At 44.5% G+C, this 12,850-nt stretch overlaps 1 protein-coding gene across 1 annotated transcript; it reads right to left on the bottom strand.

Annotated features, from left to right (window-relative positions):
* Positions 1 to 5,987: 5,987 nt before the first annotated feature.
* On the bottom strand, positions 5,988 to 11,713 carry LOC124692839 (CLP protease regulatory subunit CLPX1, mitochondrial-like). The gene is made up of 10 exons (XM_047226281.1): positions 11,625 to 11,713; positions 11,461 to 11,538; positions 10,563 to 10,619; positions 9,313 to 9,383; positions 9,132 to 9,231; positions 8,894 to 8,998; positions 7,458 to 7,520; positions 7,229 to 7,351; positions 6,770 to 6,925; positions 5,988 to 6,218 (listed from the first exon to the last, which is right to left on the bottom strand). The coding sequence occupies exons 2-10, from the start codon at positions 11,473 to 11,475 to the stop codon at positions 6,153 to 6,155; spliced, it is 756 nt and encodes a 251-aa protein (XP_047082237.1). The 5' UTR covers positions 11,476 to 11,538; positions 11,625 to 11,713; the 3' UTR covers positions 5,988 to 6,152.
* Positions 11,714 to 12,850: the final 1,137 nt, after the last annotated feature.

Genomic DNA, 12,850 nt, shown 5'->3' with positions numbered 1-12,850 from the left:
GAGTACAATCACGAGGTTCATAAGATCGGTTCCAAGCTGCGCTTTGCGGGAAGGAACCTACCGATGCGGAGAAGATAGAGAAAACTCCGTCGACTATGCTCCCATCCGACGGAATCCTCCAGCGAGCCAGCATCGTGCTCGCGACTACCAAGTCTATTCCGATCTTATTCATATCTTACTTCGGGCTGAAAAGCATGATGAGCTACTCGCTAAGAATGGCTCTCGGCGTCCGGTTGGTTCTCAACCTCTACCCGAAGTTCATATGAATGTCGCGAACGGACGAAAGTTTGATGGTGGTTTCAAAGGAAAGCCCTCGAACTTCAATGGTAAGCGAAAGCGCAACCGAACGAGAAGCCCGTAAACTCAGACCGTGGGAAAGGCACCGCAAAGCCCAAGTTTGACAAATCTAAGCTTTGCGACAAGTGTGGATGCTACACGCACCTCACTGACAAGTGCAAGACCCCAAAGCATCTGGTCATTCTGTACCAGCAATCCCATGGACGCAATGCACCTCGAGGGAAAAGGTTTGAAGCCAACTTCAACCTTCATCCGGATGGCACCGATGGAGCCGGTCGTTCGCAAGACGTTCCCTCGGGACCGAGCAACGCCGTTACTCTCCTTCCATCAAAGGACCCTACGAGAACGGAGGACATGATGGTTGAGTACACCTCAACCGACGTGTTTGGAGACTTCGATTAGTCCCGCTACCTCCTTAGTGACTAATATATTCATGTCCATTTATGATGTTGTAATAGAACATAAGTATTGTTGTCATTTATATTGTATCAGCACTTTGATATAATAAGATTGTAATCTATGTATTTAAATACAGGATTCTTATTGAAAATTCTTCATTTTTATATATAGTTCTCTACGGGAACAATCCGATGGAAGAGGAATTATGCCTTGTGGACAGTGCTACCACAAACTCCATACTGAGGGAGTTGAAATATTTCCAAACTCGAAAAAGATGAATGGTGATATTTTGACTATCGCCGGACGCGATACGGTAATTGTTGGCACTCGGACGTGCCATATTTACCCTCCCAAACGGTACACAAGTGATACTTGAGGATGCCTTGTTGTATCCCGATTCTTCACGTACCTTAATCAGCTTATCGAGATATCCGTAAGAATGGTTTTCACATCGAAACCCATGAAGACAACAAAGAGGAGTATCTACTCTTCACAAAAGATTACGGATATGGCAAGCAAGTACTTGAAAAAATTCCTTCTCGTCGTCCGGATTGTACTATACGTACATCAAGCCCGTAGAACATGTTGCTTACAAGGTAATTTTCCGGAATGTTGACGCATTCCAAACCCGGCATGATCGCCTAGGCCATCCCGGCATCGGGATGATGAGGAAGATTACTAGCAATTCCATTGGTCACAATTTGCATGAGTCCAAATTTCCTCAGTCATCGGATTTTGTGTGCACATCATGTGCCACGGGAAAGCTTATTCTGAGGCCTTCGCACCTCAAGATACAAGCTGAACCACTTCAATTTCTTGAACGAATTCAAGGAGACATTTGTGGTCCCATCCAACCATTATCTGGACCATTTCGGTATTTCATGGTTTTGATTGACGCATCTACACGATGGTCACATGTGTGCCTTCTATCCACACGAAACCATGCATTTGCCAAGATAATGAGGGAAGTAATTAAGTTACTGTGCCCATTATCCGGAAAGTCGAATTAAATCAATTCGCATGGACAATGCCTGCAGAATTCTCCTCACGTGCTTTCAATGACTATTGCATGGCCCCGGGGATTGAAGTTCAGCACTCGTTCCATACGTCCACACTCAAAATGGTTTGGCTGAATCCCTTATTAAGAGGATCAAACTCATTGCAAGACCTTTGTTGATGAATTGCAGCTTGCCAACATCGTGTTGGGGTCATGCGCTTTACACGCTGCCGACTTAATACAATTGCGACCTACCGCATATCACAAGTACTTCCCCTCCGCAATTGGTACGTGGAAATCCACCTAGCATTTCCCATCCGCGTAAGTTCGGATGTGCTACATACATCCCGATCTCACCACCTCAGCGGACATCCATGGGCCCACACGAAAACCGGGGATCTATGTGGGGTACAAATCGCCGTCGATTATTAAGTACCCGGAACCCCTTGCGGGGATCTATTCACAGCCCGTCACGCCGATCGCATATTTGACGAGGAACACTTTCCGGCATTAGGGGAGATTTCAAGTACCGTAAAGAATGTCCGGAAATTGATTGGAATGCTCTTGCCATTTCAGCCTCCGATCCACGTACCCAAGAGACCGAACTCCAAGTTCGGAAAATTATAAATTTGCAACATCTTGCAAATAATCTGCCGAATTCATTTACCGATTTAAAAGGTGTCACAAAATCCTTGAATCCGGCCGAAATGCGCCCGAAAGAGTGGAGGTACCAACTAAAACCACTCAACTACCCGTTCCCAAAAAGAGGGGGAGTAGTACGGCCTCCGACCAGGATCCTCGCTTCTCGCAAGCAGAAAGGAGAGTGAGGAGAAACTCCTCAAAGTCGGTAGATGCAAGTCAACTCAACGTTGACAAACACCTTATGGGTAGTATACACCCAAGTGGAAGGGCAACCTCCACAACCCAGCTCCGAGCTTGCACACACCGGCCGGGACATCGGAACACCTAGACTCACGCGTATTGGGAAATCACGAAGAGTTATCAACGGTGCACGAGATATCCATCAACTATATTGATTCCGGAGAATCATTTAACCGTAAGTCTACGATTGTCGACACTTATTTTTCTCGCTACAATTGCAAATACCCTTCTTAATGATCATGATCCAAGGACTATCGTTGAGTGTGAAAAACGCTCCGACCGGCCTCAATGGAAGGATGCAATACAAGCGAATTAGCCTCGCTTAATAAAAGGAAGGTATTCACGTAAGCAATACCTACACCTCCCGAGTGTTTTCCCCGTGGGATTCAAATGGGTTTTCCTCCGGAAACGGAATGAGAACAATGAGGTGGTGAGATACAAAGCAAGGCTCGTAGCACGTGGTTTCACGCAGAGACCCGGCATTGATTTCAATGAGACATATTCTCCAGGTGATGAGTGGTATCACTTTCCGATATCTAATATCTTTGGCGAGTGCAAAATCGTCTATCTATGCAGCTTGATGGACGTCGTGACCGCATATCTTTACGGTTCACTAGATTCGGACATATACATGAGGGTTCTCGACGGAATCTCTGTCCCGGATGCAAGCGCAAAACGCAACATGTATCGTGTAAAACCGAACAAGTCTCTATACGGCTTGAAACAGTCGGGACGGATGTGGTACAACCGACTTAGTGAGTTCCTTCTTCGCAAGGGTTACTCCAATAGTGATGATTGCCCATGTGTCTTCATCAAGAAGTCCTCTTCAGGATTTTGCATCATTTCAGTGTACGTCGATGATCTCAACATCATTGGCAACACACAAGATATTGATGAAGCACGCAATCATCTAAAGACAGAATTTGAGATGAAGGATTTGGGTCAAACCAAATTTTGTTTGGGTCTCCAACTCGAGCACCTTCCCTCGGGAATAATGGTACACCAAGCTGCCTATATCCAGAAAATATTGGAGAAATTCAATATGGACAAATCCTATCCATCTAAAACTCCCATGGTGGTTCGTTCTCTAGACGTAGAGAAAGATCCGTTCGAGCCGAGGGATGATGGAGAAGAGATGTTGGGACCCGAGGTCCCATATCTCGATGCCATTGGAGCGCTTATGTATCTTGCAAATTGTACGAGACCCGACCTCGCATTTGCAGGTGAATCTACTTGCTAGACACGGCGCGGCTCCTACCAAACGCCATTGGTCGGGAGTAAAGAATATCTTTAGATATCTCCAAGGCACAAAGGATCTTGGCCTATTCTTTCAGCTTCAGAGAAATCTGGACACCAATATGATTGGATACACGGATGCCGGCTATTTATCCGATCCCCATAATGCCGGATCACAAACCGGCTTTAGTGTTCCTACATGGTGGAACTGCAATATCATGGAAGTCTTCGAAACGGACTCTAGTTGCAACATCCACCAATCATTCCGAAATAATCGCATTATATGAGGCATCACGCGAATGTGTGTGGCTTCGCAGGATGATAAACCACATACAACAATCATGTGGAATTGGTTCTATCGAATCACCTACCATTATCTACGAAGATAATGCGGCTTGTGTTGCACGGATGCAAACAGGATATGTCAAGAGCAATATCACTAAGCATATTGCCCCTAAGTTGTTTTATCCCCATGAACTCCAAAAGGGTGGGGAAATAAACATCTTGCAAGTCAAATCATGCGATAACCTCGCTGATCTATTCACAAAGTCTCTACCAACTTCAACGTTCCAGAAATATATTCATGGAATTGGTATGCGCCGACTTCGGGATTTGCAAGAGTCGGGGGGGTACCTTCCCGAACTATTCCTGTTCAAAGCATCATATTACACTCTTTTTCCCTTTATGAGTTTACTTTACGGGTTCTCATAAAGGTTTTTAATGAGGTAATATCAACATAAGATTATATGTCATATTTTCTGTTTTCCCCACCGGGGTTTTTAGGAAAGTATATACGACATATTTATTGCCCTCTAAATTCTATGGATATACTTCATATCGAGTTAACGGAGGCAATAATCATTATATGTTGGATCATTTTCTCCTTATTTTCCCACAGGGTTTGAAGGAGTTTTACCAGCATATCCTACACTACTTCTCATATTTTTCCCACAGTGGTTTTTGGAGAAGATTATTCCAAGGATGATCAATCACAAGTACAAGGAAGGATTAGGGGGAGTGTTAGGATTTAATTAGTTTACTTAATTAAAGGGAATCCTCCCTATGTAACCGTCGTCGTGCGGTTGCTTCGACAACCGACGCGACGCTCCCTCACACCCCCACGATCAGTCGCGTCTCCTCTTCGCGACGGTTGACCTTGTATAAATACCCGATTGTCAATGGAATAAAGAACACAGTTCGATTCATTTGCTTCTCTCTCGATCGCTCTCAGTTTTCCTTCGAACAGACTTGATAGTAAGCATCGGAGGTTGTAAGACTCCAAAGAAAAAGTACCGCAATCTGAACTAATGAGAAGTCCAGCAATCGGGTGCAGTCTTTCTTGCACATGAAGCGGGTTTCATACTTCGTGATGCCCAACACATTCCACATGAACAGTCCTTGTTTATCCTGAATCATCGCCGAAAATCCTTGGCAGTATGTCCCACGTCTTCTTTGAAGTAGTCGGAGTCAACCAACACTACGTTGACAAGCGGATGTCGGTCCTTGTTCTTCGCCTTCCCAACCACCCTCGATCCACCACGTCGAGGGTCGGCGAGTATCTGTTGTCGAAGGCGGAGGAGGTTGGTCAAGAGCAGCAGCACTTGTTGTTGGTGTCATGTCCATTGCGGCAAACAGCCGAACACCTTATCAGCGGGGTAACAAACGACGATGTCGTTTGTCACGTTGTGTCGGCGAGTCAGGTTAGCGGATGAGGGGCACCGCAAAAGATCCTACAGACGATGTGTGGTCACAATGGCAGGAGAGGCGGGAGTCCAGCAGCACCATCAGACTGCTTTCCTTTGGACAATGGCGGAACCGATGGCACTGTCATCTGTTCCAACGAACCACGCCACGAGATGGTCGGACGTGGAGGTGATGTCGACAACAGTGGGGATTCTAGGTGGGCGGGTAGGATGTAAGCACGGGGAGGCGACTGCGACGGTGGTGATGGCAATCCTACGGGTGGTAGGTGTATTACAAGGGGGTGGGGAATGGGCACATGCAGCTACCAAGAGTCCTATGTAGATTGGAGTGCCGACACTCCTAACCCAGTCACCATTCGAGGCTCTGCTGATGGCATTTCCACGCTTGACAGCTTCCATTGACGCGACCCACGTTCAATACGCACAGAAAAGCATGACCGAGAGACGTGATCCCCCTCTAAACTTGTTCTGAATGCAGCAGAACCAAAGCCAATTTGCCATGAAAGATTACACCCGCCAAACATGGGCAGGCTGGGCTCGTACATAGACAAATTTTATGGGCATGAATTTACATTTGAATTGGCTACAGTTGCGCGGCTGATAACAAGTTATATACATAGTTAGTCTTGTGGGGAACCCTACATGTTGGCCACTCTCGAAGGGGTCTCAGCATCAACCTCTGGTTCTCCATCTGACTGCCGCACCTGCAACACAAGTAACTTTAGGGGCATACAAACAGGTGAAGCTGGGGGGATCAACCAACACAAAAATCGGTCTGAGACTGACATGTTCCCAAGCTAAGTGACTCGGTAAGTTCAATTTATTAATTTTTCTCCTATACATTAAATTGACAACCATTATCCTTCAACGGCATGCCTAGGTCTTACCAATTTGGAAAGTGGATAATTAAAGATTGATAAAAGAAAATGTGATAAATCCAGGTGCTTTCCATGAGGTGTAGAAGTAAATACTGTACATGATACGTATAGGGGGTGGTGCCAAGAGACATGTTAGAGACACTCGCTGTTTGGGGTTGTCTCTGCATGATGTGGAACATATTAAGAGACTAAAATATAACTTGACTAGCCTGAACTACTGCAACGTCCTAGACTAGAACTAGTAGTACTTCAAATAGTGTAGTGACAAATGGTCAACTATGGAGAGAAGCGGGTTGTGAAACTAATTTCCTCTCATTAGATGCAGGATTCAACAGTAGGTAAGCGATAGGCAGTATGCAAATGATAGTGGCACGCACCACCGATTCTTTATTTTGTTTGTCCAGGTACAGGTCCAATGCTCCTTCACCAGAAAGAATTTTAGCTCCAAATCCATGCTGATTCACAGATCCAACCGACTCTTCGTCAACAACAACAGCATCTATTTTGTCTTTACCAGTCCGTGTTTCTGGAATCTGCAAGAATTTGTTAGTTACAATGGTTAAAGGAACGGGACTTTCAGATAATGGCATGATGCAAAGCTGCCAATAGTTATGAAATTTGTTCATTTAGAAGGTTAAAGTAACATGACTTGAGGACGATTAAGGTAATAGGACTACACCAAATAGTCGAGTAATTCTGGAAGTCTTGAACCAAAAGATACCACTACCGTGATACGTTAACACTTACCAGGTGCCATAACTGTGCTCCAATTTGTGTCATGATTTCTTATAGCAACAAATTTACAAACTCCAGCGCTGCAGAACAAGGGTACATACCTCATACATCGCCTCAGTCAATATAGTCTCTAGAATTGACCTTAGACCTCGAGCCCCAGTATTCTTTGATATTGCTCTTTTGGCAATAAGCCGTAAAGCTTTCTCGGTAAAATGCAACTTCACCTGTAACCAAACGACACAGTATAATAAACACGCTTAAGAGGGTGTACTACAATAGCAATTTGACCACATGCAATGCTTCAAAGTTCATAAGAACATTCTCGCTTACATCATTCATTCCAAATAACTTTGTGTACTGCCTGCCAAGGGCATTCTTTGGTTTTGTAAGAACCTGCAGATAGTGCGCATAAGCATTAAGCAAGATGAAATAAATCATCAATCTAGGAACCAAGCATGCTTAGCAGAACATATGAATATCACTTGAATTTTGGCAGGTTTTGCGATAAACGCTAATACCCTGAAAAGGAGGTAGCATGCAATGGCATGTATCAAACTGGGTTTTCAAGCATAGTTACAGGATTCATTACGAGAAGCATCGAACCCGATCTAGATTGATCAAACCAGATCAGGGTTTGTATTTGCTCCAAATCAGTGTTAATTTTCTCCCAGGTTCATGGAAACGAGGCGATCCTAAAATCCAAAACAGAACCCATCTCATCTTGTAGGTGGACTTGATTGTGGTCCTTGTCATGCGTCGCTTAGCCTACTGCCCCGCAGAGCAATGAGACACGCAAGGAATAAGAGTGTCGACACTACTAGAGTCTCCTTGACCAGTGCCATGGAGACGGCAGGAGCATCGGTGCTGGAGAGTGGAGACATGCACCTCACAAGCAGGCTGCGGTGGTGGGTTCTTGTGGGAGGAAACTAGAGTTGCAGTGAGGGGGTGGACGGGGAGGTACCCTTGGAGGAGGGAAGGGGGCGGCTGCAGACGTGATGGCAGCCATGGTGTGGCAACAGCCTGAGCAAAGACCGTTCGAGTGCTTATGTGGTCTTGGGTTGAGCTAGTCATACATAATATGTGGGCTAGTTGCGCTGTTCTGGCCCAATATATGTGAGCTAGTTAGTTTTTTACAATTTAGACTTATGGTCTTCTCAGCTGTTAGCTATATGACTGCGAATCAGAAAACGTGAATTCGCAAAGCTTGTCACTGATTCATGAATCGAAGATGTGGTGTACGCCTAGCAAATCCAATGTGTACGAGGTAGTGAATTGCTGATCACAAATTGAGAATTATGAACCGAGCAAACAGCAAATCAGGTAACCATGTTTTCAAGGTCAGTCCATTAGAATGGTATGCCGGCTTTTAATGGTCATCGGATAGACATGCTAACCCATAAGCCATTAACTACCATCCAGCCTTAGCAGTCACTACTAGTAGACTGATTCAGGCCTTCACATAGTAACTGAATAATATGGTAGCAAATAAACCAATTACGGTTCGCTTCAGATGAGGGCGTGTCTGATCTAAATTTTATGACATAATTATGTCACTAACAACCCAAAAGGAAAGCAAATTTTGCATGAAGTATGTATAGATAAAATTAAGCATGCATAAATGCAAAACAGTGCGCAACTGGGGTAAGACAGTACAAATATAGGACCTGTTAAGGAACCATGGGAACCCTAATAAATTGAATCATCACAGGTGTCTCGAACAAGAACCCAAAGCGAACATATGTGTGCACCTGTTTGGAACAACTTACCTCAACAAGTTGATCTTCGCTGAGGGAAGATAGACTAACAAGAACTGGAAATCTGCCAACGAACTCTGGGATTAACCCGTATGCAATGAGATCACCACTTTCAACCTGCAGAAATTAATTCCAAATAAGAACATCAGATGCTCAAAAGCATGAAGCAGAACAAAAACAACAATATATATTCCGACTAGTTGGTCACTAACATAGGAAGCTAAATAAAAGACACTTGGTTTTGACTCACCGATTCCAGCAAAGTTGATGTGATCTCAGCATTTATAACACTGCCAGTCCGCATATTAGAACGAACTGGTGCTCCGAAACCAATGGAAGAATCGTGCCTCCTACAATAAATAAATGGAAAGCCAGAGTAAGAAAAACCTGTGACATCTCAGGTGAAACATAAATGCCACCTTATGTTCAACCTTTCAGAAATAGTCTTCTCCAAGTCCACAAAAGCACCACCGCAAATGAAGAGAATATTCTTCGTATCAATCTGCAACGCATACAGAAGAACATAAATCATATTGAGCAAGTTTGGCAAGCTTATTTGGAGACAGTGAACACAAGTGCAAGTTATACAAAAACCAGCTGGCTCACAGGTACATTCAGATGCAAATAAATGCAAGAAACGCCTTGGGTTCTACTGGCTAGCACCATGAGGTTTGAGCTGCCCAGCCGAAGGTTCAAGACTCACTTCTATCTAATTAAATTTATTCCCTAGTTACTCGTAGGACAAACTCATTTCGGATACAAATGAATGTCTTTGTCAACAAAATACAATGATAGAAAAAAACAATTGCATTCCTTCCATTTTCATTTTAGATCTACAAACGGTAGGTCAAAACTGTTATCTGCTAGTAACAGAGAGGGACGTGAGAAAATACAAAACCACACGTAAACATGGATACATGCGCACTAAACACTCCAAGGTGCCTCAAGAATGAGACAAGTGTTGCAATTAGAAGGATGCTTTGAATTTCTAAACTTCCTTCCATCCTCTTCATCGGTTATCATCTTTACCACTGACCCCTACTCTCACTCTCAGTCATCGCTGGCAGGAGGTTGCCTCTCTCAATGTAACTCTCCACACCTCCACCCAAACTGCACAACAAAAGCTTGGTGGAGTGTTTCCCACAAGGCTTCGGAGTGTCCCAGCATGGAGATGGCAACCCCCATGGTGTGCCACCCTGGAATAGCCCTTACGGAGCCCAGGCCTTGGTGACCAGAAAATAAGCTCGATAGGCATGTCCCCAGCCCAGGTCCATGACGACCAAACTCATGAGCACAATAGGCATGTGACTGGCCAGATCGAGGACATACACTGACAAGGAGCTTGTCCGAAGAGATACAGTCCTTTCTCTTGCCGCATGCAGCCGCGTCCACCATGCCCTGCAACCAGAAGTAGAGCCATGTCTTGCCATGACTACCACTCACTGGCCAATAACCCCATCAGCAAAGAGGAAGATGGCCAGTGGAAAGAGAGAGAGAGAGGCTCGTGGGAGAAGGTGCGAGGAGCCAATTCACTCAAATTGTTGCCTAGTCCTATTTAAGAAATGTTGTAGCTATCCATGGTACTTTTGCAAAGTGACAAAGAGATGGTGCTAGATTAACAATTTTCCTAAAAGAACAAATATCAAACAGAAGCAAAAGAACAAATTGGCATGCAAGGTACCTGGATATTATCACCCCTTGGGTGCCTTCTAGCCCCTTTCTCAGGAACACTCACAACCTATCTTGACAATATATAAAAACAATTGGAAGATCAGTAAGCAGTTACCTTATTGTGCATCTTAATACTTCACATTAAATATTCAAGAGTATTAATACCAGTGGCTAAGACACAAACACATAACAAGAAAAACCTAGAGGAGATCAATCTGTACTCTATACATGCGAGTACATATTTTTGCGAGAATTGCTGAACTTCATAAAAACAGAAATCATCAAAAACCTGAAAAGTTTATTTCATCACTGATTGTACAAAACCTCATACACTAATCAATGTGGAGCAAATAAAATGATATGACCATCATTTGCATCACTAATACAATTGCCTGCCATGATAATTAAAAAGGCTGCGCACCAGGATCCTGAAATTGACCTCTGAGTCTCTGGTAATGTTGTACAAACTAATGTGCACTAATAAGCACACATAATTAATTTAAGCTGATCAGAAGCAAATAAACTACTATCAACACAGTGGCGCGCAAAAAAAAATCATGTATGGAAGTAAGGTGAAGGTAGCGAGTTGTCAATACTCAATAGCATATGTGGAACATAGTATGTCTTAAAGAACAAAATTTATAAAATATTAAGTGACCAATATTACTTTATATACTCCATTTCAGAACTGAATAGAATACAATGAAACCTAAACCATGTCACATATTGGCATGTTAGCAAACAAGTTTGCACACAATTTAATAGATGCCACCCATACTCTATGCTAGAAGCCCATTTGAAATAAACACTCGATGCCAGCAAACAACCAGCTATCATAACTCTTTCTGGTGCAGTAACTGAGGAATGATGAATAATTAACAGATGGCCTCAAAAGTTTACAAGCTTACCGTTCCCTCGAGCATTTTTAACAGCGCCTGTTGAACACCTTCACCTGAAACATCTCTACTAAGGTTGATGCTTTCAGCCTGCAAGACATTGAAACTTCATAACCAACATAGACAATATATGATAAACGGTCCAAGTGTGCAGCCCATCATTCTAATACAAGTACCTTCTTTGTTATTTTATCAACTTCGTCGATGTAGACGATTCCTTGCTGAGCAGCAGCTATGTCAAAATCGGCAGCCTAGGGTCCAAAAGAAAAGGATCAACTAAGTGAATTCAATTCAAATTTTAAGGAAGGTATATTGTACTAGAAGCAGAAATGGCAGAAAGAAATTCCAAATTCTTCCCTACTTTTCATAACTAGATCTACATCCCCTCACAGTTGTTTGTTAAAATGCCATTATATGCTTTGCAACAAGCAACATTTTTGGAAACACTTATTCATCGAGACTGCCATAGTTCATAAATGCATTTTTCAAGTTGTGGCATTCAGGGTCAGCCGGTACTAGGAACGGCAAAGAATGGAATAGTGGATGTTCGGAGACGGGGATAGGGTCATCCTAGTCAAGCTAGTGCTTATGCCCCACAAGTTGGGCTCGACATGAGCACTAAGAGATAGTTTTGGGAGGACTTGGAGGACGTCGTTAGAAGTGTACCAGAAGCTCTTCATTGGAGATCTCAATGGAAATGCAGGTACGTACTACACATAGGGTTTGAGGGGGTCATGGTTTTAAAGGCGTCGCCTAAGCGTCGCTTAGGCATCCGAGCGGTCGAGGAGGGCAGGGCATCGGGCTCGCCTTTGGTTTCTGACGAAGGCGTCCAGATTCCCTCGCGTAGGCGTCGAAGTCGTCGCCTTCCTCGCTTCTGGACGCTCTGCTCGCGTTGGGACGCCATCAACAGGTGAGCAGCATGGTTTTTGAGTCGTTGTATAGTCGCCGAGTCGTTTTCCAAAAATGGCGGTGACTCGCGACTATCCAGCGACTTATGGTGACTATACATGTTTTTTGGTCGACTATACATGAGTCGCAGGGTTTGGCGACTCACTTTTGAGTCGCGACTCAAAAACCATGGTGAGCGGGAAAGAGAGCTGGCGGCAGGAAAAGTGAAATGGGGCCAAATTGGAGGGAAATTGGGGGGGATTGACAGGGTAAAGAGAGGAGAGAAGGAGGGAAACACACCGTGACCTAAATCGAGTGGATTGAGAGAGAGAGGAGCTCTCTCTTCTCCGGCGGCTAGCTCCTCCTCCGCCAGATCTCCTCCTCCTCCGGCCAAGCTTCCGAGCGTCTCCTTCCGGGCGTCTTAGGAGTCTGCAGCACCGCCGGGCGCCGCGGTGGCTGCCTCTCCGCCCGGCCTCCTCCTCCTCCTTGCCCCATCTCGGATGGCCTCCTCCGA

The sequence above is a fragment of the Lolium rigidum genome, chromosome 2 (genome assembly GCF_022539505.1).
Source record: "Lolium rigidum isolate FL_2022 chromosome 2, APGP_CSIRO_Lrig_0.1, whole genome shotgun sequence".
Taxonomy (NCBI): Eukaryota; Viridiplantae; Streptophyta; class Magnoliopsida; order Poales; family Poaceae; genus Lolium; species Lolium rigidum.
Note: the sequence above shows the minus strand (reverse complement) of the source record. Positions and strands in the feature narration are given on the sequence as shown.